Below are 26,842 nucleotides of genomic sequence, written 5' to 3'. Positions count from 1 at the left end.
TCTATTTTTCGGAGCTGGGGACCGAACCCAGGGCCTTGCGCTTGCTAGGCAAGCACTCTACCACTGAGCTAAATCCCCAACCCCCCCAAAAAATTTTTTTATTGGATATTTTACTTATTTACATTTCAAATGCTATCCCCTTTCCCAGTTTTCTTTCCAGAAAACCAATATCTCCTTCTCCCTTCCCCCTGCTTCTATGCTCCCTCACCCACTCACTGACTCCTGCCTCCCCACCCTGGCATTCCCCTACACTGGGGAATTGAGCCTTCACAGGCCAAGGGCCTTTCCTCCCATTGATGCCTGACAAGGCCATACTCAGTTACATATGCAGCTTGAGCCATGTGTACTCTTTGGTTGGTGGTTTAGTCCCTGGAAGCCCTGGGGGGGGGGTATGGTTGGTTGATACTGTTGTTCTTCCTATGGGTTGCAAACCTCTTCAGCTCCTTCAGTCCTTTCTCTAACTCTCCTCTATTGGGGTCTCTGTACTCATTCTAATGGTTGACTGTGAGCATCTGCCTCTGTATTTGTCAGGCTCTGGCAGAGCCCCTTCAGGAGACTGTTGTATCAGGCTCCTGTCAGCAAGCACTTCTAGGCATCTGCAGTAGTGTCTAGGTTTGGTGTCTGTATATGGGGTTTATGGGATGGATCCCCAGGTGGGGCAGTCTCTGGATGGCCTTTCCTTCAGTCTCTGCCCCACACTTTGTCTCTGTATTTCTTTTTCTTTTCTTTTTTCTTTTTTTTTCGGAGCTGGGGACTGAACCCAGGGCCTTGCGCTTGCTAGGCAAGCGCTCTACCACTGAGCTAAATCCCCAACCCCGTCTCTGTATTTCTTTAGACAGGAGCAATTCTGGGTTAAAAATGTGGTGATGAGTGGGAGGCCCCATCCCCCAACCAGGGGCCTTGCCTATCCTCTGGATATGGTCTCTACAGGTTCTCCCTCCTGTTCGTTGGGCATTTCAGCTATCTCTTAACCACTGGGTCCTGGGAGTCTCTTGCTTTCCTGGCATCTGGGACTTGCTGGTGGCTACCCCAAGTTATCCATTCCCCATGGCTACACACCTCTGTTCAATTTCCTGGTCCTCTGTATATCATCCCCCTCCTCCTATACCTGATCCTGACCCCCTTTTTTCTCCCTCTTCCCCCCTTCTCTTCCTCCCAAGAACTTCCCACCCTCTATCTCACTTGAGTATTTTGTTGCTCCTTTCTAAGAAGGACTGAAGCATCTATACTTTGGTCTTCCTTCTTCTTGAGTTTCATATGGTCTGTGAATTGTATCTTGGGTACTCTAGCTTTTGGGCTAATATCCATTTATCAGTGAATGCATACCATGTATGTTCTTTTGTGACTGGGTTACCTCACTCAGGATGATATTTTCTAGTTCCATCCATTTGCCTAAGAATTTCATGTAGTCATTGATTTTAATAGCTGAGTAGTATTCCATTGTGTAAATGTACCATTACAATTCCATTGTGTAAAGAGCATCTGGGTTCTTTCCAGCTTCTGGCTATTATAAATAAGGCTGCTATGAACATAGTGGAGCATGTGTTCATGTTATATATTGGAGCATCTTTTGGGTGTATGCCCAGGAGTGGTATAGATGGGTTCTCAGGTAGCACTATGTCCTATTTTTCTGAGGAATTGCCAGAGTGATTTCCAGACTGATTCGATTTGTTTAGCTCTGTCGCCCATTTTTTAAGAGGGTTATTTGGCTCTCTGGAGTCTAACTTCTTGAGTTCTTTGGATATTTTGGATATTAGTCCTCTGTTGGATGTAGGGTTGGTAAAGATCTTTTCCCAATCTGTTGATTGCTATTTTGTCTTAATGACAGTGTCCTTTGCCTTACAGAAGCTTTGCAGTTTTATGAGGTCCCATTTGTCAATTCTTGATCTTAGAGCATGAGCCATTGGTCTTCTGTTCAGGAAATTTTTCCCTGTGCCTATGTGTTCCAGGCTCCTCCCCACTTTCTCTTGTATTAATTTGGGTGTATCTGGTTTTAGGTAGAGGTCCTTGATCCACTTGGACTTGAGCTTTGTACAGGGTGATAAGCATGGATTGATCTGCATTCTTCTACATGCTGATCTACAATTGAACCAGCACCCTTTGTTGAAAATGCTGTTGTTTTTCCACTGGATGGTTTTATTTCCTTTGTCAAAGGTCAAGTGACCATAGGTGTGTGGGTTCATTTCTGGGTCTTCAGTTCTATTCCATTGATCTACCTGCCTGTCTCTGCACCATACCATTATAGTTTTTATCACTATTGTTCTGTAATACAGCTTGAGGTCAGGGATGGTGATTCCCCCAGAAGTTCTTTTATTGTTGAGAATAGTTTTTGCTATCCTGGGTCTTTTGGTATTCCAAATGAATTTACAAATTGCTCTTTTTAACTCTGTGGAAAATTGAGTTGAATTTTGATGGGGATTACATTGAATCATTAGATTGCTTTTGACAAGATGGCCACTTTTATATTAATTCTGCCAACCCATGAGCTTGGGAGGTCTTTCCATCTTCTGAGATCTTCTTCAATTTCTTTCTTCAGAGACTTGAAGTTCTTGTCATACAGATCTTTCACTTCCTTGGTTAGAGTCACACTGAGGTATTTTATATTATTTGTGACTATTGTGAAGGGTGTTGTTTTCCTAATTTCTTTCACAGCCTGTTTATCCTTTGAGTGGAGAAAGACTACTGATTTATTTAAGTTAATTTTATATCCAGCCACTTTGCTGAAGTTGTCAGTCAGGTTTAGGAGTTCTCTGGTGGAATTTTGGGGTCACTTAAGTATACTATCATACATCTGCAAGTAGTGATATTTTGATTTCTTCCTTTCCAATTTGTATCCCTTTGACATCCTTTTGTTGTCCAATTGCTCAGGACTTCAAGTACTATATTGAATAGATAGGAAGAGAGAGGGCAGCCTTGTCTAGTCCCTGATTTTAGTGGGAATTGCTTTAAGTTTCCCTTCATTAAGTTTGATAATGGCTACTGATTTGCTGTATATTGCTTTTTACTATGTTTTTTTTTTTAATTTATTTTATGTATATGAGTGTACTATAGCTGTCTTCAGACACACCAGAAAAGGGCATCAGATCCCATTACAGATGGTTGTGAGCCACTATGTGGTTGCTGGGAATTGAACTCAGGACCTCTGGAAGAGCAGTCAGTGCTCTTAACCGCTGAGCCATCTCTCCAGCCCTGCTTTTACTATGTTTATGTATGGGCCTTGAATTCCTGATCTTTCTAAGACTTTTACCATGAAAGGGTGTTGAATTTTGTCAAATGCTTTCTCAGCATCTAATGAGATGATCATGTGTTTTTTTGTTTTTCCCTTTGAGTTTGTTTATATAGTAGATTACGTTGATGGCTTTCCATATATTGAATCATCCCCACATCCCTGGGATGAAGCCTACTGATCATGGTAGATTTCCATTTTGATGTGTTCTTGGATTCAGTTTGCAATAATTTTATTGAGTATTTTTGCATCGATATTTATAAGGGAAATTTGTCTGACATTCTCTTTCTTTGTTGGTTCTTTGTGTGGTTTAGGTGTAAGAGTAATTGTGGCTTCACAGAACCAATTGGGTAGGGTTCCTTCTGTTTCTTTCTATTTTGTGAAATAGTTTGATGAGTATTAATAGTAGGTCTTCTTTAAAGGTCTGATAGAATTGAATTCTGCACTAAACCCATCTGGTCCTGGGCTTCTTTTTGGTTCGGAAACTTTTGATGACTACTTCTATTTCTTTAGGCATTATTGGTCTGTTTAGATGGTTTATCTGATCCTGACTTAACTTTGGTACCTGGTATCTGTCTAGAAAATTGTCCATGTCCTCCAGATTTTCCAGTTTTGTTGAGTATAGACTTTTGTAGTAGGATCTGATGATTTTTTGAGTTTTCTCCATTTGTGTTATTATGTCTCCCTTTTTATTTCTGATGTTAATTTGGATACTCTGTGCCCTCTGGTTAGTATGGCTAAGGGTTTATCTATCTTGTTGATTTTTCTCAAAGAACCAGCTCCTGGTTTCGTTGATTCTTTGTATAGCTCTTTTTTGTTTCTATGTGGTTGATTTCAGCCCTGAGTTTGATTATTTCCTGCCTTCTACTCCTCTTGGGTATATTTGCTTCTTTTTGTTCTAGAGCTTTTAGGTGTGCTGTCAAGCTGCTGACATATGTGCTCTCCTGTTTCTTTTTGGAGGCACTCAGAGCTATGAGTTTTTCTCTTAGCACTGCTTTCATTGTGTTTGGGTATGTTCCTTCATTTTCTTTTTTTCTTTTCTTTTTTTCGGAGCTGGGGACCGAAACCAGGGCCTTGCACTTGCTTTACCACTGAACTAAATCCCCAACCCCGCTCCTTCATTTTCATTTAATTCTAAGAAGTCTTTAATTTCTTTCTTTATTTCTTCCTTGACCAAGTTATCATTGAGTAGAGCATTGTTTAGCTTCCATTTGTATGTGAACTTTCTGTTGTTATTGAAGACCAGCCTTAGTCCATGGTAATCTGATAGAATGCGTGGAATTATTTCTATCATCTTCTATCTCTTGAGGCCTGTTTTGTTACGGATCATATGGTCAATTTAGAAGGTACCATGAGGTGCTAAGAAAAAGGTATATTCTTTCGTTTTAGGATGAAATGTTCTGTAGATATCTGTTAAATCCATTTGGTTCATAATTTTTGTTACTTTCCTTGTGTCTCTGTTTAGGTTCTGTTTCCCTGATCTGTCCATTGATGAGAGTGGGGTGTTGAAGTCTTCCACTATTACTGTGTGAGGTGCAGTGTGTGCTTTGAGCTTTAGTAAGGTTTCTTCTATGAATGTGGGTGCCCTTGTATTTGGAGCACATTTGTTCATAATTGAGAGTTCATCTTGGTAGATTTTTTTCTTTGACTAGTTTGGAGTGTCCTTTCTCTCCTTTTTTGATAATTTTTGGTTGGAAGTTGATTTTATTCAATATTAGAATAGCTACTCGAGTTTGTTTCTTGGGACCATTTGCTTGGAGGATTTTTTTTTTTTTTTCAGCCTTTTACTCTGAGGTGGTGTCTGTCTTTGTCACTCAGGTGTGTTTTCTGTATGCAGTAAAATGCTGGGTCGTGTTTGTGTAGCCAGTCTGTTTGTCTATGCATTTTTATTGGGAAATTGAGCTCATTGAATGTTAGAGATATTAGGGAAAAGTGACTGTTGCTTTCTGTTATTTTTGTTGTTAGAGGTGGAATTATGTTTATGTGGCTATCTTCTTTTGGGTTTGTTGAAAGAAGAATACTTTCTTGCTTTTTCTAGGGTATAGTTTCCCTTTTTGTGTTGGCGTTTTTCATCTATTATCCTTTGTAAGGCTTGATTTGTTGAAAGATATTGTGCACATTTGTTTTAGTCATGGAATATCTTGGTTTCTCCATCTATGTTAATTGAGAATTTTGCTGGGTATAGTAGCCTGGACTGACATTTGCGTTCTCTTAGGGTCTGTATGACATCTGCCCAGGATCTTCTGGCTTTCATAGTCTCTGGTGAGAAGTCTGGTGTAATTCTGATAGGTCTGCCTTTATATGTCACTTGACCTTTTTCCCTTACTGCTCTTAATATTCTTTCTTTGTTTTGTGCATTTGGTGTTTTGTATGTGATGGATTATCTAGATTATCTTTTCTGGTCTAATCTATTTGGAATTCTGTAGGTTTCTTGTATGTTTATGGGCATCTCTTTCTTAAGGTTAAGGAAGTTTTCTTCTATAATTTTGTTGAAGATATTTACTGGCCCTTTAAGTTGGGAATCTTTGCTCTCTTCTATACCTATTATCCTTGGTTTGATCTTCTCATTGTGTCTTGGTTTTCCCAGATGTTTTGGATTAGAATCTTTTTGCATTTTGCATTTTCTTTGACAGTTGTGACAATGTTTTCTATGGTATCTTCTGCCCTTGAGATTCTCTCTTCCATCTTTTGTATTCTGTTGGTGATGCTTGTATCTGTAACTCCTGATCGCTTTTCTAGGTTTTATATCTCCAGGGTTGGTTCCCTTTGTGATTTCTTTATTTCTGTTTTCAATTTTAGATCCTGGATGGTTTTGTTCAATTCCTTCACCTATTTGGTCATGTTTTCCTGTAATTCTCTAAGGGATTTTTGTGTTAATCCTTGTTTACCTGTGTTCTTCAGTATTTATTTGTCCTTCTTAAAGTCATCTAACATCATCATGAGGTGTGATTTAAATCCAAATCTTGCTTTCCTGATGTGTTGGAATTTCTGGGACTTGCTGTGGTGGGAGAACTGGATTCTGATGATGCCAAGTAGCCTCGTTTTCTGTTGCTTATGTTTTTGCACTTGCCTCTTAACATCTGGTTGTCTCTGGTGTTAGTTGGTCTGGCAGTCTCTGACTGGAACTTGTCCCTCCTGTGCACCTGTGATCTTGGGTTTTTCAGCATTCCTGGGAGACCACCTCTCTCTGGAAGGTAATAGAGTACAGAGAGCTGTGATTATAGGTGAGACAACATTCCTGGGACACCAGTTCTCTCCAGGGGGTGCTTGGGTATGGAGAGCTGTGATGCAGCCTTAGCTCAGGGGTGGAGACCAGAAGGATCCTGTCCCAGACTGCTCTATGGTTCCTGTGCCCTTGGGCTCCTGGTGGGTCCAGTTAAAGTGGTGGTCTCACCTGTGAACTTAGGAGTGACAGCACTCCTGGGAGTCCAGCTCTCTCCAGGCGGGATTTGGTTATAGAGAGCTATGACCCAGCCTTAGCTCTGGGGGCAAATGGAGACCAGAAGTTTAATTTTTTTTATTTGAGCAGGTGGTTTAAATAAATGTTTTCTCTTTCTAATTATAAAATAACATTTCTAAAAACTTCATCATAGAATTACCACATTGCTGCTGATTATGCTGCCATTTACTGTTTGTGCACAGTTGTTAGCAATTATCTAATGATAGTAAAATAATAAGAGTAATAATATCACTCCCAATCTGTGGGGAGAAAACTTCTGTGGGAACATAAAAAGTTCAGTCAGAAAACTTTAAACCTTTTTCATAATAATTCTGAGATAAGAATTCTTGATGTTGGGCATAGAAGTAGAAGAAAACATAAAGCCAATAAGGCTGTATTCTCATGGGAAATCTTTATGTTCTTTTATTAGACATAATTCAGGAACTGGGAATTTTTATTCCAGATATGTCAAAGCAGTTTGAATTTCTAGTTTGTTAGTTGTGAGATAGAATCTCTCTACATAACTTTGGCTGGCTTGAGCTAGCTGTGAATACAGGCTAGCTTCAAATTCATGGCAACCCTCCTTGCATGGCCTCTCAAATGCTGGATTATGAGCATGTGCCACCAGGTCTGGCTTGGGTTTCTCATGTATTTTAAAGCTATATTTTTAGGAATTAAAACCTGTTCCTTTCTGGAAAGTAGCATGTTAGTTTTGAGATGATTGTGTTGCAGTAGGCCGAGCGAGGGTGTACTTCAGTCGTAATCATCGTGTGTGTTTACAGTAAGGTCTGTCTACAGGTCAGTCGTTGTGGGCCGAGGGTGTACTTCAATCGTAATCATCATGTGTGTGTTTACAATAAGGTCTGTCTACAGGTCAGTCGTTGCACCCATCTTCTAATGGAGGTCCACATGCCACCAAAAAGGTCCAGAAAAATAGAAATAATTATGCCTCTGTAGAATGCGGTGCCAAAATTTTGGCAGCTAATCCGGAAGCCAAGGTACTTAAAGTATATGTTTTCTTTTTTTTAAAGAAAATTTAAGAAACTAGTGATTTTATTAAAAGCAGACATTGGTGTGACAGTAACTATTACAATATGAATTGTTTTTAACATATTAATACAAGATTATGCTTTTAAATATTTTATAGTGTAAATTTTTTGTTATATTAGTTGATAACATTACACCTTTAAAAATAATTTAATATTCTGCATGCAGCTTTAAAAATAGCTCATGAAAATTATTCTCCTTTATAATGGCATTATAATTTTTAAAAGGGCAAGTTGATATAAGGCTAATTTAATGCTATTATAGCCTTAACTGGTAAATTTTAACCATTTATTTTTTCTCCACAAGTATTCTATCTTAGCTTCATTTTATAAGTCAAAGTACAGGAATTCTACAAAATTTTAGAATTGAAGTATTTTTAAGCTGCTTTTCTTTATTTTCTTTGCCTCTTGAAATAGAGCACATCTGCTATTCTTATAGAAAATATGGATCTTTATATGCTGAATCCTTGCAGCACTAAAATTTGGTAAGTAATTAAAATTTTACAAAGCATATTTTATACGCAAACATCTTTATTGGGATAAGATTGAAATATTTGTGTAATTTAATAAGCATTTATGATTGATCAATATTGATATTACTTCCAAATTAAGAACAAGATGCCTTTTCTTTTAAGGAGATAGAAGTGCTAACAGTGACAGGTTTGGTCAGAAGACTAGGTTGTCTCAAAGAGCTAGATATGAAGGAGAAATTCTTAGGTGATTTCTGGACTGAAGGACATATAGGAGGTAGTAGATTATTGGGTCACCATGTTTTAATAGGACCTGTCTTCTGGATGACTGTGTAGAAGCAATTTAATTGTGACAAGAAGGTCCAAGTAGAATAGTGAAGTGATGAGGCTGGAGCATTAATCGAGCTATGTGGCTACAGTCAGACTCTTTGGTACTATATGTACTCAACAGGACAGTGTGCATGCATCTCTGTCTCTTGTCTCTCAGGCACACACACTTGCACAATGTGCTTGTATGTGGGAGTACATGTTTGCTTGTGTGGATGGAGGTGTGTCTTCTTTGATCACTCTCTACTTGAACCCAGAGTTTGCTGATCCCACTAGTCTAGGTTAGCCGGCTGGCTCCAAGTATTTTCTGGGATTACTGGCAGCTCTTGCACTCACTCAGCTTTTACGTTGGTGCTGGGGATCTAAATAATTGTCCTAAAACTTGCCTGGTAAGCACTTTGTCTCTGAGCATTCTCCAGTTTTACAGTTCTGTTTTAAAGACCCCCGTAATAATAGGAGGGGCCTAGGGAGCCCTCTCTTGAATACCATCAATAAAGTTCGCTGCACCCCCCCCCCCAAAAAAAAGGGCAGGTAGGTTAGCATTTATACAGAAGTGGCATTATTTCATTAGCATTTCAAGAAAGCTTGTCTTCAAAGAATGACTTCTACAGGAAAATGCAGTCGAAGCAGAGAAATGAGATGGAAGACTATTGTCAAGTTTCAGTCTGAACTCATGACCTTGAGCTAATTAATTTCAGTTTGGGTGCAGAAGAGAGGAATGTATCTGAAAGAGCTTTAAACAGGTAAAATGACTATTGAGTAATTAGGAATGTAGAAGAGAAAGACATCTAAGAAATACTCTGTTATTTTGGCTTCACTGCTTTTCAGTCTTTGATTAATGACTACTGTAGACATAGGAACAGTTTATGGGAGAATTAATACATGTTTATTACACTGTTTTATTGTTCAAAAGTTCATGTTTAAAAGCCAGTTGAGGGACCTGGAGAGCTAGCTCAGAGATTAGGAGTGTTTACTGTATTTTCAGAAGACCCAGGGTTGTTTTCAAGCACCTACTTGACAGCTCACAAACATCTGTAACTCCCCTCTGGACACTGGGAACCAGCAAACAGTAGTGCCCATGCGTACATGTAGGCATATATACATGTTTGTGTTACAAGCACTTTACCAACTCAGCCATCCCCCAACCCCTTTATGGTGTCTTTTAATAGCACTTTCAACTTGATTTTGGCATCTCTGGAATTTTTTTCTTACATTGTAGAAGAAATTCCATGTGTAGGAAGAATTCATTCCCCACTTACTGGTTCTCTTGTTGGGGTAATTTTTTATTCAGTAATTCACTCTGTTTCTTAACTTAAAACTCTTTAGTACAAAGTTTCCTCTCATGCACTTTTGTTACAATGCTGCTCCTCATTGGTCAGTTTATCATTATTTGTATCAGTGCCACAATTTAGTCTTATAGATCTTCATGTCTAATAGGGCAAAATTTTGTATATTAGGACTTTTTTGTACATTGATTTTTTATTTTTTGGTGTGTGTGTATGCCTCTGATTGATTACTATTATTTTTAGACGTTTCTTGTTGCATTCCTGACTTCCATATGGAGATTTTATTTGAGATTGTGTTAAATCTTTAAATGACAGATACTGAATTTTATTACCAGTAAAATAAGGTTCATTCTTATTGTTTAACATAGTTAACTTTTTCCATGTATCTTTTCTGAAATGTATTCCTCAGCAGTTATTACTCTTGTAAGCACCTCTTTCAAGCTGTTGTATATGAAGATGCATTTGATTTATTTATATGTATTTATATATGTATATATGTATATATAATGCATATATATAGATAGCTACCTCCTAGTATTTTTTATTGCTAATAATTTTGAAGCCAAGGGGCTTCCCTGTGTGGAAATTCTACATAGTGTTCCTATAAAATAATACTTCAAAAATTTCTAATTCTCATCCTTGAAACTCGTTGAATAAAAGAATGACATTTTCAGTTCATGTATTTTAAAGATGGTGCTAACTTTGCACCTTTATTGTTATTTTTAAGTTTTTGATGTCTTAGGGGTGTTTTGCCTGCATGTACATCTGTGTACCACATTATGTGCTAGGTGTTGTAAGTAAGGCAGAAGAGACATTAGATCCCCTGGAACCGGTGTTAACCTGAAAGTTATACTTGACAGTTGTGGTTACAACCCATTATCTAAAACGTCTGTGATACAGCCTGGGAGGTTCTGTTATCAAAAGAAGAAAAAAATGTGAAATACTCAATTAGTATCTGTTCAGTGATTGATTCTGTAGAGATAATATTCTTTGCAGTTTGGTATGAGGACAGATGTAATTGTCTAATAAAGTATCTGAGCCAGAGTGAGAATTTGATAAATGTTACTTAGCTCTTTTCTTCACCTTTCTCTGAAGCCTGATTGTTGTTGTTGTTTTAACCATCTCCTGGAACTTAGTTCTACTTTTCTCCAAAATTACACAGTTAATTTTAATATCTTTGATTTCATTCCACTCTGGCAATATCACTCAGCATGTCAAGAAAGCACTTGTCAAGCACAGTAACATGAGTTCAGACTCAGGGGCCAACATGGTGAAAGGGGAGACCTAACTCTCCTGCATGTAGTCTTAAGATGACACATATATATACACACTAAATGAACGAATGAATCAGTGAAAATTAAATTACATTTGATGAAAAAATTGAATGTTATTCATGAGTTTCTTTTTTCATAAATGTGATGCTTTGTGCAGTTTTGTGTCTATGGAAACATACTGTTATTATATTTTTTTGCCTAAGTGATCATAATGTGACGACATCTTAAGTAGGGCTTGCACATAACTATCTAATCAATCTATCTATCTATCTATCTATCTATCTATCTATCTATCTATCCATCCATCCATCCATCCATCCATCCATCTATCTATCTGTTTTTGTCTTTAAGTGTTAGGAATTGAAACATGGGCCTTAATCTTAATGAACATTAGTTGCTTCATTATCTGGAAAGAAAATTTTTAATACTTTTAGCTAAATATATAAATTGACATTTTTGCTTTTTCTTAGTAACCTTTGCAAAATTTTAATACAGAGGTGGACATTTGGGGTAGTATTTAGGATAGTTGTTGTCTTCAGATAATTTTAAGAGATATTTTCATAGTAGCTATGGATAAAGATTCTTGTCGGTATATAACATCACAGAATGTTTTCAGTAAAATCATTTCATTGAGAAAAGAATATCATAGGAGCAAATATCAATGTTCTTTCCTTCTCACTAGATAATGCCTATCCTGAACAAGGTGTAGGCATTCTATTAGTGGACACATTAGATTACAAACACTCCTCCTTTGTACCTGTCAGTAGCTTGTGGGCGTCGGTTTATACGGATGTTTACTATGTAGCTTTCATTGCTTATGTAAATAATTGTCTTATTTTCTTCTTGAAGGTTTGTTATTGAGCTTTGTGAGCCAATTCAAGTGAAACAGTTTGATATTGCAAATTATGAATTATTTTCTTCTACTCCCAAAGACTTTCTGGTTTCTATCAGTGACAGGTAAATTTTTAAACTGTTTTCTATAAAGTCCATAATAGAATTTCGGAGTAAAAATTAAGCTCACATGCCAATCTGTTGTCTTCTATCATTTTACTTTTAATACTAGCTTGTGATAACCTGTGGATTATTAAATGTATTGAAAATGTACACACATATATGAGCTTCATTTTCTATCACAATGTATGTTTTTCGTAAAGTGTTTTAAAAATCTTTTTTACTTGCATGATTATGGAAGAAGTGAAAATCTTAAGTCAGAAAGAGAACTATATTCTGTTCTTGGCAACCCTAAATTTACCATTCTTAGCATTTTAATTCTTTTCAGCCTTTCCTGTAAATTTTTTATTCTACTAAAATGAGTATCTTTTTATTTCTTATATTGTGAGAATATTTTGTCCTAAAGCGTAGCAATTTTAATTATAATTCAATTTTATCCTACAGTGGAGGTGTTTATTTGTATATCAGTGTGTGTGCCCTAGAGGATTCTGTGACTCCTCTGTGCTGCTGTCAATCGATGGCAGTTCCAGTGGTCTTTCCGGGGTCTTCCTCCCCCACAGTCATCTTTGTATCTGTACGGCTTTTGAAACCAGTTCTCAAAATGTGTTGAGAATTCCATGTACTATTTTGATACTAACCTTTTTTTTCCCAGATTATTCCCCCTAATATTGTATATGTCAGATGGTAATATCTGGCTCGGAAAATTAAAGCACGCATATTTTTTAAAGACAAGAAAAGATAACTCATTAATTTGGGCTCTTTAGATGTTATAAACAATAGCAGGTTTGGAGTGTGAGTCCTAGATTTCCTTTTAAAGGAATTAGCTGTGGAAGATGTCTATTTAAATATGGCAATTTGTTTTCTTTTTCTTTTTCTTTTTCTTTTTCTTTTTCTTTTTTTTCGGAGCTGGGGACCGAACCCAGGGCCTTGCGCTTGCTAGGCAAGTGCTCTACCACTGAGCCAAGTCCCCAACCCCCTGGCAATTTGTTTTCTAACCTGCTTTTTACTAGTACTGAATTTGTGCATTTTGTCATCACATTCCCCATCACTGCTTGTGTGTGACAGTCTCTTTGTCTTTCTCCTGGTATCTCACGGTTGCTTTTGTTCCCAAACCCTCAAGTTGCCTTGCTCCTGCTTTTTGCTTTCCTTGTCTTGTCTTGTTATTGTGATTCTTCAAGTAATTCTTCCTCAGTGAAGTGGAATCAAGGGCCTGTCATTTAAATGAGAAGAAAAACTCTACATGATAATTTATTTTTACATTTTCTAGATATCCCACAAATAAATGGATTAAGCTGGGTACTTTCCATGGTAGAGATGAGCGGACTGTCCAAAGTTTCCCCCTGGATGAACAGATGTATGCAAAATATGTGAAGGTAATCTTTATACACATAGGACTATGCTCTGTAATGAAAATATTCTAGTTATTCACCCTGCTCACTTAGGAAACAGAGAAACTAAGGAAAATATTCTAGTTATTCACCCTGCTCACTTAGGAAACAGAGAAACTAAGAGGCTGTTTTATTTTATAGACAACTGGTATTCTGACATTTTTTGTATTCTTGGTATTCTAGACCAAACTTTTTTTTTTTTTTTGGCTTTAGTAAACCCCAAGTTACAAGTCTTGTTTTTGAGGCAGAGATTCACGGAGCCTACCCTGGCTTAACTCACCAGGCACTGCTGCCCTTGTGTATGAACTACAGTCATGCACCCCCATGCTCAGCAGGCTGTAGACCTGTAAACTGTTACCCAACTAGTGTGTTCTGTTTTGAAACTCAAAACCTTGCCACCATTGGAATCTTTTAAGGAGGTCTGATTTTTTTTTTTAATTAGTTAAAATCTTATTCCTAGATAATTGATTCAGCTTTAATATCCATTTACTCATGGCTCTCCCTTTTTATAATTAAAGAAACTGCCCACTTAGCAGTTTCAGATAAAACTTTAGACACTTTAAATATTCCCATTGCTTACTTCACCAACTCGAGCTGAATTGAAATAATCCATGGAAGTTTCTGTGCCTCTTTCCTGAACCCCTTTTTCTTTGCTAGAAAATAATGGACAGATCTTAAAGTACCATGCTGTTAATAAGACCTTTTGGAATTGCAGAACTTCTAATTTCTGTGCTTTCTTTATTTTTTTTTTTTTTTAAGTAGCATTTATTTACTTTATGTGAGTATCTGTCGCTGCCTTCAGACACACCAGAAGAGGGCGCCAGACCTCATTACAGATAGTCATGAGCCACCATGTGGTTGCTGGGAATTGAACTCAGGACCTCTGGAAGAGCAGTCAGTGCTCTTAACCGCTGAGCCATCTCTCCAGCCCCTGTGCTTTATTTAAGTTGTGAGAACTTATAGCTACTTGATTTTGTCTTCTGGGTTTTTACTCTCTCTTTAAAAGCATGAATTAAATTAATTTCTACAAATGGGTAAACTTGTAGTATTCCTAATTTCAATATCAAAGTGCTGGATTCTATATTGAATTGAAGTTGATATTCTTGGTGTAAAACTTGCCATGTAAAACTGCTTTATTTGGAAAAACAATCTATACTAATAGACATGTCTAAAAGCCATTTACTTGTAGTAACGGATGCTACATATGCGTACAAATTCTTACCTGAGTATTTGCTCACCTAAAGTAACTAAATACAAATATACAAATTACTTTTTAAAACTTGCATTTTGTAAGTAAAGCATCTTTCAGTTGTATTAGTTATATATGAAACAGTAGAATGCCAGAATTTATACCTTCCCTGAAATACATTGGGTACAATATTTTAAAACCACAGAAAAACTTAATAAATTAGTTTGTTTATTAATATATACATTTAACTGTAGATAAATACACTTTACATGGCTGTAATATTTAACATAAGACATGGTTTCTAGGAACCATCTGTTTAGAGTCCTTTTCTATCTAACATGGGAAGTATTAACAATGCATTAAAGATCATTCTACTTTATTAGCTTACAGCTAATCTATTGCATGTATTTAGAATGTGCTTTTCAGTTGTTATGGTAAAAAGTGCAAATTATAGCTTTTGGCTCTATAAAGAATTAGGAGTACTACAATCTTATCTGTCACAGTGTGTTGCTTCTACACTGCATACATGTGGGTTGCAGATACTTGTTACTTATGGCATGTGATCCAGACTTTGCAACTGATTCCTTTTTCTTTTCCTTTCTCCTGCTTCAGATGTTCATCAAGTACATAAAGGTTAGCAACCTTCTCTTTTGCAATATTGAATAACAGACCATGGCATATTATTTACAAAGATAAAAACCAGTCCCAAAGCTTTATAAGTATTGATTTTGGGGAAAATGATTGTTTTTAGAAATGCTGTACTGAGAAGACTGAGTGTGTAAGCCTTCCAGGTGCCCGCCGGCCTCCGGGTCATGGACTTTTGTTTTTCAGGTGGAGCTGTTGTCTCATTTTGGATCAGAGCACTTCTGTCCTTTAAGCCTAATAAGGTAATATAAAATAAAATATTTCCTGCTGTTTATTTCACCAGTGATATAGAAAACCTTAATATTTTTAAAGTGAAGAGATAATTTTTTCTTATATGAAGTTAATGTTGTAGAAAATATGTAGTATTAAGCCTCCAATTTGAGTGTGTTTTGAAAAAATGTCAAGATAGTCTGAAACATAGACCTTTTATTTGTTCTTGTTAGCTTACTTTCTGTTTTATTGTGTTGATAATACATGAAGCACAGATTGATAGGAAATTGGTTATTATATTTCTAAATGCTTTAAGTTAATTATATTTATGGAAGTAGTGAATGAATAAATGTAAGAAATATTATTTTGAAGTGCAAAAGCCTAGTGGTCCATAAAACATTACCCCGATTAATGTGACATTTTTGCTTCTGTATTGTGAAGAGATGAGCCTTAGTAACTTGTATTTTAATGAAAACCTGTATTGAAATTGTTACTAGGGTTTTCGGTACTAGTATGGTGGAAGAATATGAGGAAATTGCTGACTCCCAGTATCAATCAGAGCGTCAGGAACTATTTGATGAGGACTATGGTAAGTGATTTTAAACAGGCAGTTATCAGAATTGTTCTTTCTTTGATAATCTAATAGTAATGATGAGTCAGACACGACTCTTTTTAAAATTTATTTTCTAGTGTGAGTGCTTTGTAACTTAAATTGTTTCCCAAACCTATCTGTGAGTTCTTTGTAGCTGGAACTCTTCTTTTGTAATACCAGTGCTATAAATTATAAGTATATCCCAATTCTGGGCCCAAGAACCTGTCGTTCAGAAGATATTGAAACAAGAAAAGAAAATATTGATTCTATTGATTTGCCTTGGGCCTTGGAGCAAGCACAAAGACCTGAGTCTTTTAGAAGCTCCTTTGAGGCAGAGGGGAGGGGGAAAGTTTTATTCTGGCTTCTTTATTTGATCAAAATGGTATAAACTATAACTTTAAGAATTGAAGGTTTTGTTTGTTTTTGTTTTGTTATTTATTTTTTCTACCCAAAATACAAAAATATTTGCTAAAGTTTGGGGAAATATATAGTTGAATATTTTTGGTTAGCATTGATATTTTGTCCTTGACTTGCACTTGTAAGGCTTCCGGACTTCTTTATGTAAATGTTTTAGATTTATAGTTAATATTTACTGTATAATGTTTTATATGTCAATTGACTGAGTGTGGAAACTTTTAAATGTTGTTATTGGAAATAGTTTTCATCAAATTTTTTCTTCTTCTCTTAAAACAGACTATCCCCTGGATTATAATACTGTGGAGGATAAATCTTCAAAAAATCTTCTTGGTTCTGCTACAAGTGAGTATGTGGGGGTTTCCTATTCATACTGCTAAAGTCTCAGTTTCTCTCGCTCTCTGTCTGACAGGCCATTGTTGTAGTTTAGTCTAGGATGCTTATACTCCCGATATTGACCTGTATCAGCTTTGAAAGGGACTCATGTGGGAGTGAAATGCAGTAGGTAAAAAGGAGGCAATTGTGAGCATGGGATGGACTCAGATTTGTCCAGTATAATCTCTTTGCAGTAAAGATGGGCCTATGACTTTCTTGGGGAAAAATAAATTTGTTGTGAATGAAGACTTGGTAATCTGTGCATATGCCTAGTTTTCTATTTGACAGTAAAATACCAAAGCTGTTTCCAGAGTGCACCAATAACAGTGCCAGTTCAATATACTGTTGTCAATGAAAAAGTGACTAAGATACCTCCTTGGTGGCTTAGTTTGTTGTTCTTCCAAACTAGTGTGAATATAGGGGTAGGCTGGCTAAAGAGAATTCTAGAAACATACTTTCTAGCTGGAACATTACTTTTCTGTTAATATAAAACTTAACTAAGTGTTTTCTTTGTATTTAGAGATTAATAACTGAATTAACTAGAGGTCATACAAGTGTGTGTATATAAACTGTCACCATGGATATTGTCTCTTTTATCCATCTCTTCTCCATGGAGAATTATAAGTTTTGGCAATCTGCTAGGGATGAGAAAAAGTGTTAAAAATACCTGCTAGAGGGGAACCCGTTATGTAATGTCCTCTTATTAGTTCATTATATTTCATTGATAGTCATTGATTTTGTTTCTTTCCATATGTTAAGAAAGCACTGTAGCACTCAGCTACAGCCCAAGCCCCTGATGCTAATTTTTGGCTTTTTAAATTTGAACAACTGCTTTCAATTAGGACCTGATGTTATTTTTATTGCTGATATAAAAATAGTGCTGTGGTGAAAACCCGGGACTGTGTGTATATATCTGGAGACTGTGTGTATATATCTGGAGTTTGCTATTATTTATACATATGTATATATTTATACATACAATATAAGTATACATTTTTGTACGTTGTATAGTAATCATTTTTAATGATGTTGAGCTAGTTCTAAGGAAACACCTTTTTCTTTTCTTTTTATACCTGGAATTAGATCCAGACTAAAATATCTTTAGCGTCTGATGGTACCAGAAAGGAAAGGACACAAAAGGGAGGTAGTTTCTTACCACAGATTTAGATAAGGGAAAATCCTATTAATATTTTGCATTTTACCTTTTCTTCCTATGGAATTAGTTTATAGATTGCATTAAAGCATAATTATATGTCAGGGTAAGACATTTCCCTACTTGTAGTCTTTTCTCTGATCACATTCTGTTTTATAATATAATTATACAAAGACGATTACTTTTGTCCAACTATTTTTTGTGTTTCTCCTTGAGAAATGTCTTTCTTATAACGTTTTTCTTCTTTTCTTCTTTTATGGGTCTTGATGGGCAATTCATTTACCTTTGAGTGTTCTGCGTATTGAAAGAATTCGCATAGTGAACTGATAGGGACAGGGAGATGTTACTTGATCTCTAGTATAGAAACGAGCTTTTGAAGTGACATATACCTCTTTTTTATGATACATGTTTTTCCATTTATTTACTTATTTATTCATTTACCTCTTAAGGTTTCAAAACAAGAGGTGGTGAGAAGAAAGTATTAATTTGCAATCATGAAGTATACTGATCTGACCTATATATATAGTCTTCTGAAAAATTGGTGGTTGCTTTTGAACCTGACTTAGCTCCACCGTCTAAGATAGGATAACTAGTAGTGTAAGCACTGCATGCATGTGCACAGTCAATTTAAACAATCAGTGTCTGACGTAGAGTGTCCCAGCCCAGCAGTTCAGACTGAGATCGAGAGTGGGCTTGATCGGAACCCAGCATTTTGGTACTGGAAAGCAGATCTAGGGCTTTTCGCATGCTAGGCATGCCCTCTGTTACTGCACTGTTAGGTTCCCCTTTTTAGATGTTTGAAACATCTGTGTAGGCCAGGTAGCTTCAGACTTGTCACCTTCTCGCCTCTGCTTCCTAAGTGTTGTTACAGGTGTGCACCAACACAAACTTTACCCTCTTTAAAACTGCATGTACAGTCTCCACAGAACAGAGTTCTGTCATTTTAATCTTAACAAAAACTTCTTTTCCCTTTTTCTATTGGGAATGTATTTAGTATCTCTTAATTGATATTCTTGGAGCCAGAAATATATGACAGTTTGTGTTTCAGAATATTTGCATGTGCATAATGAAACATCTTGAGGGATGGGATAAAAATTTAAACACGGGATTTCTTGTTGTATAATTTATACACATATTAAGATATTTTTATTTAATTTTAATTTTTTTTTACCTTTTTACATGCTTAAGAAGATAAAAAAAAATTTATACAATATTTTTAATGAATCCAATTTTTGACTTAGATCTATCCTATGAGGTCACATTTATGTTTTCTACTTGTGAAACCGTTAGTGCTCAAAAAAGTATAGCATGGTGCATTTTGGCTTTCATGTTAGATGTTAGAGTTATGTAGCTTTTTAGGGGAGTTTTTCTAGAATTTTGTAGCTTAACCTCTAGTTAGTATTTACAGGAAGTATGCATCACCAGAATACATACCCGCTCTATACCTAAATAGGCTTGTTCCTATATAATTTAACTATTACCACAGAGATATAGCTGTCTTACAGCAGTATGTGTGCATGCCTGTTCGGTCTTCTGACTTCTGCTTACATTCTTGAACTAGAACACTTACATCTTTTTAGTCAGTAGGTACCCTGCCTACCACTTCTCCACTTGGATTTATCAAATGACTGTCAACTTTGATATTCGTTTAAGTTTGTCTTTTCTCTGAGATACATGTTTAAGACAAAATGCAGTTTTTAAGTCAACATACCTTTAGAAGAAAAAAAATATATATATAGTTGTAGTCCTACAAATAGAAAGTAGAAAGGATTATCCAGAGGGAGCTGAGAGCACACAGAAGGGGGTGTTTTGGTTGGCTTTTCCTGGTATTGAAACAGACAAAAACTCCATCTCTGCATCCCAGCCAACGTCTGTTTTCTGTAGCCAAAGGTGCCATTGATGTACTGAAAACGCAACCGTGACATAAAGGTGTTTGGTCCCCAGCAGTCTTTGATTACTGAAGGAATAATGGGAGATGAGTAACTTTCTCCACTCAGAGAAATGAGGGGAAATTTGCTCCAGTGTGCAGATGTGTTTGGCATTACTACTTTACCCATTTTAAAGGGATTTCAGTGCCTATGATGAGGAGCTGTCCTACATTTGGCTGTGAATGTAGAACAGTCAGATCAGGCTGTTGATAAAGTTGCTTTGTCTCAAAAGACCACAAAGAAAAAAAATGTTCTATGAACATAAGGAAATTGATTCTTTTGATTAGATGAACTGAGAAGGTAGAAATCTTCCAGATTTTGCTTTTGTTACCAAACCATCACCTTAAATGATGACAAATAGGTTTATAAGGTATAGAATATTGTATCTTCTTACTGTGGAGTTAGTAATAAAATTAAGTTCCAAATAACACAAAAGACAAGTTCTTTATACAAAACATAGGTTTTGGTTAATTGAATAATGATGACTTAAATTGGAAATCTGAATTACAAGTTTACTTTGAATACATGAGGATATAACTGTAAAGTTTTTGATTTTTGAAAAGCAGGCAGCTTTGACTGAACTTTATTTAGATAGTAGTGCAAGCAGAAGACCACGTCCAATAGGGTGCTATTCAGAGTAGGATTATAAAGAGGCAATTTCCATTCCTGACTTGTAGGTTTGTGAAGTGATGGCCATTACTGTTCCTGTCATTACCTCAGGCAAAACATCTCAGCCTGAGTAAAAATCCAGGCTGTAGTTCTCTGTTCACCAGATTGTCACATCTAAGGGCAAGATGTTTGAAAATGGAAGCTTTTGTGCTATTTTGATGACTGTTAACAAAGTACTGAAATTATTATATTCATATAAAGCCACAGTTATGTGCATTTCAAAATTACTGTGCCTGGGTGTCCTTTGAAACGGTCAGAAATGTCCCCACCCTACACACGTTTCCAGAACTGGGTCTGTGTGACCATCTGAGTGGCTCAGCCTTCTTGATGTGCCTTCCCTCAGAGCTTTGCATTTCACACCTTTGTTTTTCATTGAAAGGATCATGCAAAGTCTGTGAGACACTCTTATCTGGAGACTAAGACAGGGGTAACCTGGGAGGGAGGCTTACAGTACAGCCTCTGCCCATTCCTCCGAAATTATATTACATTATAGAAGACCCCCCTCAACTCCCATCTCCAGTTTCTCATGGCTTTTTGCCATTCTGTGATTCTTATGTATTCATAGATGTCATTAGATAGAAATGAGGCTGTACCTTTTTATTTGTTAGTTAAATGTTCCACTGTGGGCAAAAAAAACCAAAAACCAAAAATAAACAAAAACTCATAACCACCAAGCAGTTGCAGATTTTTCTACCTATTAACCCTGTTTTGACTTTTGCTTTTAAAAAATCTCTTTATCCACAAAAAAGATATTAGGTTATATACCCCACAGTATGGACTAGTTAGTATTGCCTAATTAGTTTTAGACATTATCAGGGAAATTTAATTATGTGTATTACCAATTTATGTGACTGATAGATATTGTATTATCATATAATACTATAAAATTAATAATAGAATTTTTCTACACTCTTTGTATACTAATCTCCCGTTTTATTTTTATCTATAACCACTCATTTAGAACATTACTTTGTCTATATAAGTTGATTTTTTTTTGTTTTGTTTTTAAAATGAAAGAATTTGGTCCTTCTATAAAATTTGAAAAAACAGTTTTTAAAAAGAAATGAATAAAGCTTGATTTAAAGAAACTATTCAGAATTCTGAACCTTAGGGGAATTTCAACTTGGCTAAAATTTATATCCTGTATTAGATTTTGATAGGAAATAAAAGTTATCTAGTCAAAAGAAAATAGCTAAAAGACCTTTATGGGCCTTTTAAAAGTTATCCTAAGATTTTAATGAGACTCTTTAGGTATATTGGTATTGTTTTCTGATTGAATTTTGTTTTAGATGCCATTCTAAATATGGTGAATATTGCTGCTAATATTCTGGGAGCAAAAACTGAAGACTTGACAGAAGGTACCTAATCATTTTATGGGTCTTTAAAATAGCTGGTACTTCATGGATCCTATAAGTTAGAAAAAGGAAGTAATAAGCTAACAAAATACAGTTTTCATTTAGAAATGAAGAGACCATTAAAAAGAACTTAGCAATCTTGAATTAGCTATTGTTTATTGAATTCACACTTTTTTTTTAAATGAAAGATATTCATCTACATAAATTTCATGAATTGATCCCTGCCCCTCCAGATGCCTCTCCTGCCCTTGATTTAACCCAGCATATTATATGTGCTATTCAAGTGCTCTTTTTTATTTTCAGTCAGGGTCTCATGAAGTTGCCAGGCTGGCCTTGAACTTAACAGTGCTCCTGTCTTAGTCTTGTTACTATCTGGGTGGGAGCTGACTGCTGCCTTGTCCAGTTGAATTGATATTTGATTCTTCCAGCTATGAGAGTAATGATTTCAATTTCATCTCTTTATTGAGAATCTAGTCCTAGCGGTATTTTTGTCCTTAGCTTCCTTTTGTGTAGCAAAATATGTCAACATATTAGCTATTTTTCTTTTCTTTTAGAGAGTGCAAATGTCAATTATTGAAGAGTAAACAAATGATGCCTTTTATTCTTGTGAAAACTACTAAGCTAAGTATAAGCTTCCAAAGTTACTTATTTTACTTCCTAATTTTCTGATAACTTTTTGGTCTAGAAGCATATTAATCATGTAATAGTATGCAAAATTTATAATATCAAATAAGGAATAATGTTCATTCTTTATAGTTGTGCAGTCATGTCTTCCTAAGAGAATTTAGATTTAAACAAAAAAACCTCCTCACTGGCAAATGTATTTGACCTTTTCCTTCTGCCCTGGGAGACTAAAAGCTCTTTATTTTTACAGTAAAATATTTTATGGTGCAGTTTTTAAACATTGAACTCAATGTGGGCATCTTTCTTAAAATAGGAAATAAAAGTATATCTGAGAATGCCACTGCCACAACTGAACCTAAAATGCCTGAATCAACTGGTGTTTCAACTCCTGTTTCATCGCCTGAGTAAGTTATGCTGCAACAATAGATTCCTATTAAAACAGAACAGAGTGTATTAGAAATAAAAAGAAAAGAGCTCGCCGTGCATATGTAGTCATTTATAAGAGAGCCCAGATTATAGGGCAGGCAGCTGTTTAGGACACTTCTCAGTTGCTTCTTTTCTTTTGTGTATGTGTGTATTAAAAACACTATTCCAGACCACACATTTGTTGTTTAGTATAGTACATTACTTTCACACATTGAATCTTAAGAAAAATACTTCCTTACTAAAGATGATTACTCTAGGCTGAGGACAGATTTCAAAGGATTCTTATTGAATTCAGGTTTGAAAGCATTGCATATGTATATATGAAATCCCTAGAAAGCCACAGAGGATACCCAGAATACCTAGTGCACTGGTTCTTGAATTGTGTTTGTCATACAGCAAACAAACTTGTTCCCTTTCTCAAACTGATTTGTATGGATTTTTTGTATTGGCACACATTGGGCATTGTTGTGTATATAAGTAAAGTAACATACAATATCTTCATTGTTTTTGGTAACTTTGGGCAGTGTTATATATGTAGGTAATATAAAATGTCTTCATTTTAGGTGTTTTTAACAAAGATATTTACATCGCAGATATGTATCTATGGTGGTTAATAAACTCAGTGGTTTGACTTATGGATTTATGGTTGTTGTGTGGAATTTTACAAAATCTCTTTTCTCAGAACTCTAATGAGGATATTTGAATTTGAACTATTTATAGTAAAATCAGAATTGTACATTAAGTACTTTGTCCATAATTCCCAATTAGCATACTAATTAAAAAGTAATTTTGTGCTTTCAAAAGTAAAGTGGGATACTCTGAAAGTGACTGAAGGTATTTATTGGGTGGTTGGGTAGAAATATAGCATATATATTTTAATGATTCTTAAAAAGACTTAAAAGACATATAGTGATAAGATATGGTGTTTCAGCAGTATCTGGAATTGTGTAATTACTGTTCAATTTTAATAACTAAGCTGCTTCTTCAAATTCTTATGGTTTTTTTAAAACAAATAAACCATTAATTTTATTTACACACACAGACATGCACATGCAAATGTGAATATTTGAAAAAGGACTCATTTAGAATCTCCTATAGCAAATACCTTTATTTTTAAACATTGATCCTCTGCCTCTTTCTCCCCAAGTTCTGGTTACAGGCACATTACATACATTGGCAAAATCATTGAGTAACTTTTTTACTTAAAAGTTTATTTATTTAAGTTTTAAAATGATTATATAGCAATCATTTAGTAGGTAACAAAAATGCAAGACTCCATATTCAAAATTACTAATAGATTTATAAAAAGTAGTCACTTTCTTTTCCTAAGGATATTTTAACCATAACAGACTGGAGTATGTACAACAGAATGTAACTTCATATTCACCAGATGTTTATTTTCTCTTTCCGTTCTTCAGACATTGCTCCTTTTTACTATCACAGTTTGTTCTGTAACTAGTTGTTGACATGCCACTTGAATATTTAAGAAAGATAATTAGGTTCTAAATGGATCTCTGTGGCTATAGTTAGCTTTCTGTTAAAGAAGCATAACTTAATTGGTTTTTATTTTGTTTTCAGCAAAAAGGAAAATCCACTTCAATGCACTTTGACTTTGCTTTTGTCGTTGTGGCAAATGGCTTTACTCGGAAACATTTTTTGGTAGTAATTTTTTAAGTAGGAAATTTTGCATATAAAGATAATTCAAATTTGTTACTCATATTAAAGTAGTCAGGCATTTGTCGCTTAATAAGAAAACTAGCTCAGATGATGTTAAGTAGATAGTCTGCTATCCTCACAGCATCTACAGAAAGATCCTTTAGAACTCCAGCTGTCTTCTGCAGATGATACCAGGAATTCTGGGTTCTAGTTCTAGCTCTTGGGCATCTTTAATTTCTAATCTGAGAGAGTCGTGCTAAGACTTGTAATGAGTTAGTAAATGTTATGGAAACAATGGTACAATGTACGTACAGGGAAGAGACCTATTCACAGATTTGATGTAAAATACAGTGGTTTGAGTTATTTGGTTGGTTACTTGGTAAGTGGACTTTGTGCTGCTATTTCAGACTTACGTACTCTATATAAAACAGAAAAGTGTTCTCCTATGGGGAAAACTGATCAAACATATTCGTGTACAGCTTTATACTCTGCGTTTCTTCCATAATCCCAATCTTTATGTTGTGCTTAATACATTTTCCTTAAGCCTACTTTAACATTAGATTTCTACCTTAAGCGATATGTAATCACGTATATGTATTTCTAGATATATAATCAAGGAAGTCCATACACATGATACAGAACCATCGACCTCAGATCCTCCAAAGGAGAGTCCGATTGTACAGCTGGTTCAGGAGGAAGAGGAGGAAGCAAGCCCATCTACAGTGACCCTTCTGGGCAGCGGCGAACAGGAGGATGAGTCCTCATCCTGGTTTGAGTCTGAGACACAAATACTTTGTAGTGAACTGACTTCAATTTGTTGTATTTCTAGTTTTTCGGAGTACTTATACAAATGGTGCTCAGTTAGAATCGCTCTTTATCGACAACACAGCAGAACTGTGAGTAAAGGAAAAGATGTGTCACCTCAGCCATCGTTACTCCTTCCTGTAGACTCAGTAGAAGTTTCAGTACTGCAGCCTCCCAGTGGAGATGTGGATAAGGAGGACATGGAAAGAGAATTGGAGACTGTGGCTCTGGATGATTTAAGTAGTGTGCACCAGGCTCATGTGAGGAATCACACAGTGGATACAGTTGAACTTGAACCAAGCTACCCTCAAACTCTCTCTCAGTCCCTTCCCTTAGACGTTACTCCAGAAATCGATTCACTGTCTACAGTAGAAGGATCTGAGTCTTTTAAATCTGAGGGAGGACATAAACCATCGCAAGTCATGCCCCAAGAGAGTTCTGTCGAGTTTGATGACGAAACAGAAAAAAAGCCTGAGAGCTTTAGTTCTGTTGCGAAGCTCTCTGTTATTTATGAAACAAGTAAAGTTAACGAGGTAATGGACGGAACTGTGAAAGAAGACATAGTCTCCACACACGTGGTCACCAAGTTCCCTGAAACCAAGTTCCCTGAAACAGTAGCACCACCACCTATAAACACAGCCGCTGTGCCTGAGAGTGAAGGCGGGGACACCAAACCTAGTTTAGCTGATACACTAAAGCACGCAGTGACGCCCGTTACAGATCCTTCATTGCCTGAAGTGAAAGAGGATGAGCAGTCTCCAGAAGATGCCCTTTTAAGAGGGTTACAGAGGACAGCTACAGATTTCTATGCTGAACTACAAAATTCTACAGATCTGGGATATGGTAATGGAAACCTTGTACATGGATCAAATCAGAAGGAGTCAGTATTTATGAGACTTAATAATCGTATTAAAGCCTTAGAAGTTAACATGTCTCTCAGTGGTCGTTATCTGGAGGAGCTTAGTCAAAGGTAAGCACAACCCATTTTGCACCATAAGTTTAGCAGCTGAGTATGATCTGTAAAGACATTGTGATGATGTAAGAAACAGTTTAACTGGAAAACGAGGAAAAGCCATTTAAACAATGTTTCAAGCTTCCCAAAATTATCTATTTTTTTTTTTTTTTTTTTTTTTTTTTTTTTGGTTCTTTTTTCAGAGCTGGGGACCGAACCCAGGGCCTTGTGCTTCCCTAAACCCAAAGCGCTCTACCGAAATAAATCCCCCAACCCAGTTATCTGTTTTTTTGTAAATACTTAGTGTCATGCAATTATCACTGGGGTAATGAATTTTCTGTGCCTTGTTTTCTCCTTTATAATGTTTGTATTCTTACCATGTTGCTGTGATTAGCTATGAACTCTTGTACTTATGTGATCTCCTTGTCAGCATCTTACCTGGG

The 26,842-nt window shown here is 36.0% G+C and overlaps 1 protein-coding gene across 7 annotated transcripts in view; it reads left to right on the top strand.

The window, feature by feature from the left end:
* Suco (SUN domain containing ossification factor) overlaps positions 1-26,842 on the top strand; it is a 64,359-nt gene that overhangs the window by 21,855 nt on the left and 15,662 nt on the right. For 3 of the 7 annotated variants that reach the window (XR_004389289.1, XM_032914644.1, XM_032914643.1), the window contains exons 8-18: positions 7,527-7,663; positions 8,129-8,196; positions 11,918-12,025; positions 13,287-13,392; positions 15,209-15,229; positions 15,428-15,483; positions 15,949-16,040; positions 16,737-16,802; positions 21,872-21,940; positions 22,875-22,965; positions 25,248-26,417. Coding sequence is in view for 6 of the 7 variants with exons in the window: in XM_032914644.1 (XP_032770535.1) it covers positions 7,527-7,663; positions 8,129-8,196; positions 11,918-12,025; positions 13,287-13,392; positions 15,209-15,229; positions 15,428-15,483; positions 15,949-16,040; positions 16,737-16,802; positions 21,872-21,940; positions 22,875-22,965; positions 25,248-26,417 (1,984 nt within the window). In the remaining variant the exon portion in view is untranslated. The remainder of the gene's footprint in view (positions 1-7,526; positions 7,664-8,128; positions 8,197-11,917; positions 12,026-13,286; positions 13,393-15,208; positions 15,230-15,427; positions 15,484-15,948; positions 16,041-16,736; positions 16,803-21,871; positions 21,941-22,874; positions 22,966-25,247; positions 26,418-26,842) is intronic. The other 4 variants (XM_032914646.1, XM_032914645.1, XM_032914647.1 and 1 more) reach the window with 3 other exon arrangements.

The sequence above is a fragment of the Rattus rattus genome, chromosome 10, assembly GCF_011064425.1.
Source record: "Rattus rattus isolate New Zealand chromosome 10, Rrattus_CSIRO_v1, whole genome shotgun sequence".
Classification (NCBI taxonomy): Eukaryota; Metazoa; Chordata; class Mammalia; order Rodentia; family Muridae; genus Rattus; species Rattus rattus.
The sequence above is the reverse complement of the archived record's forward strand: the minus strand, read 5'-3'. Positions and strand labels throughout refer to the sequence as shown.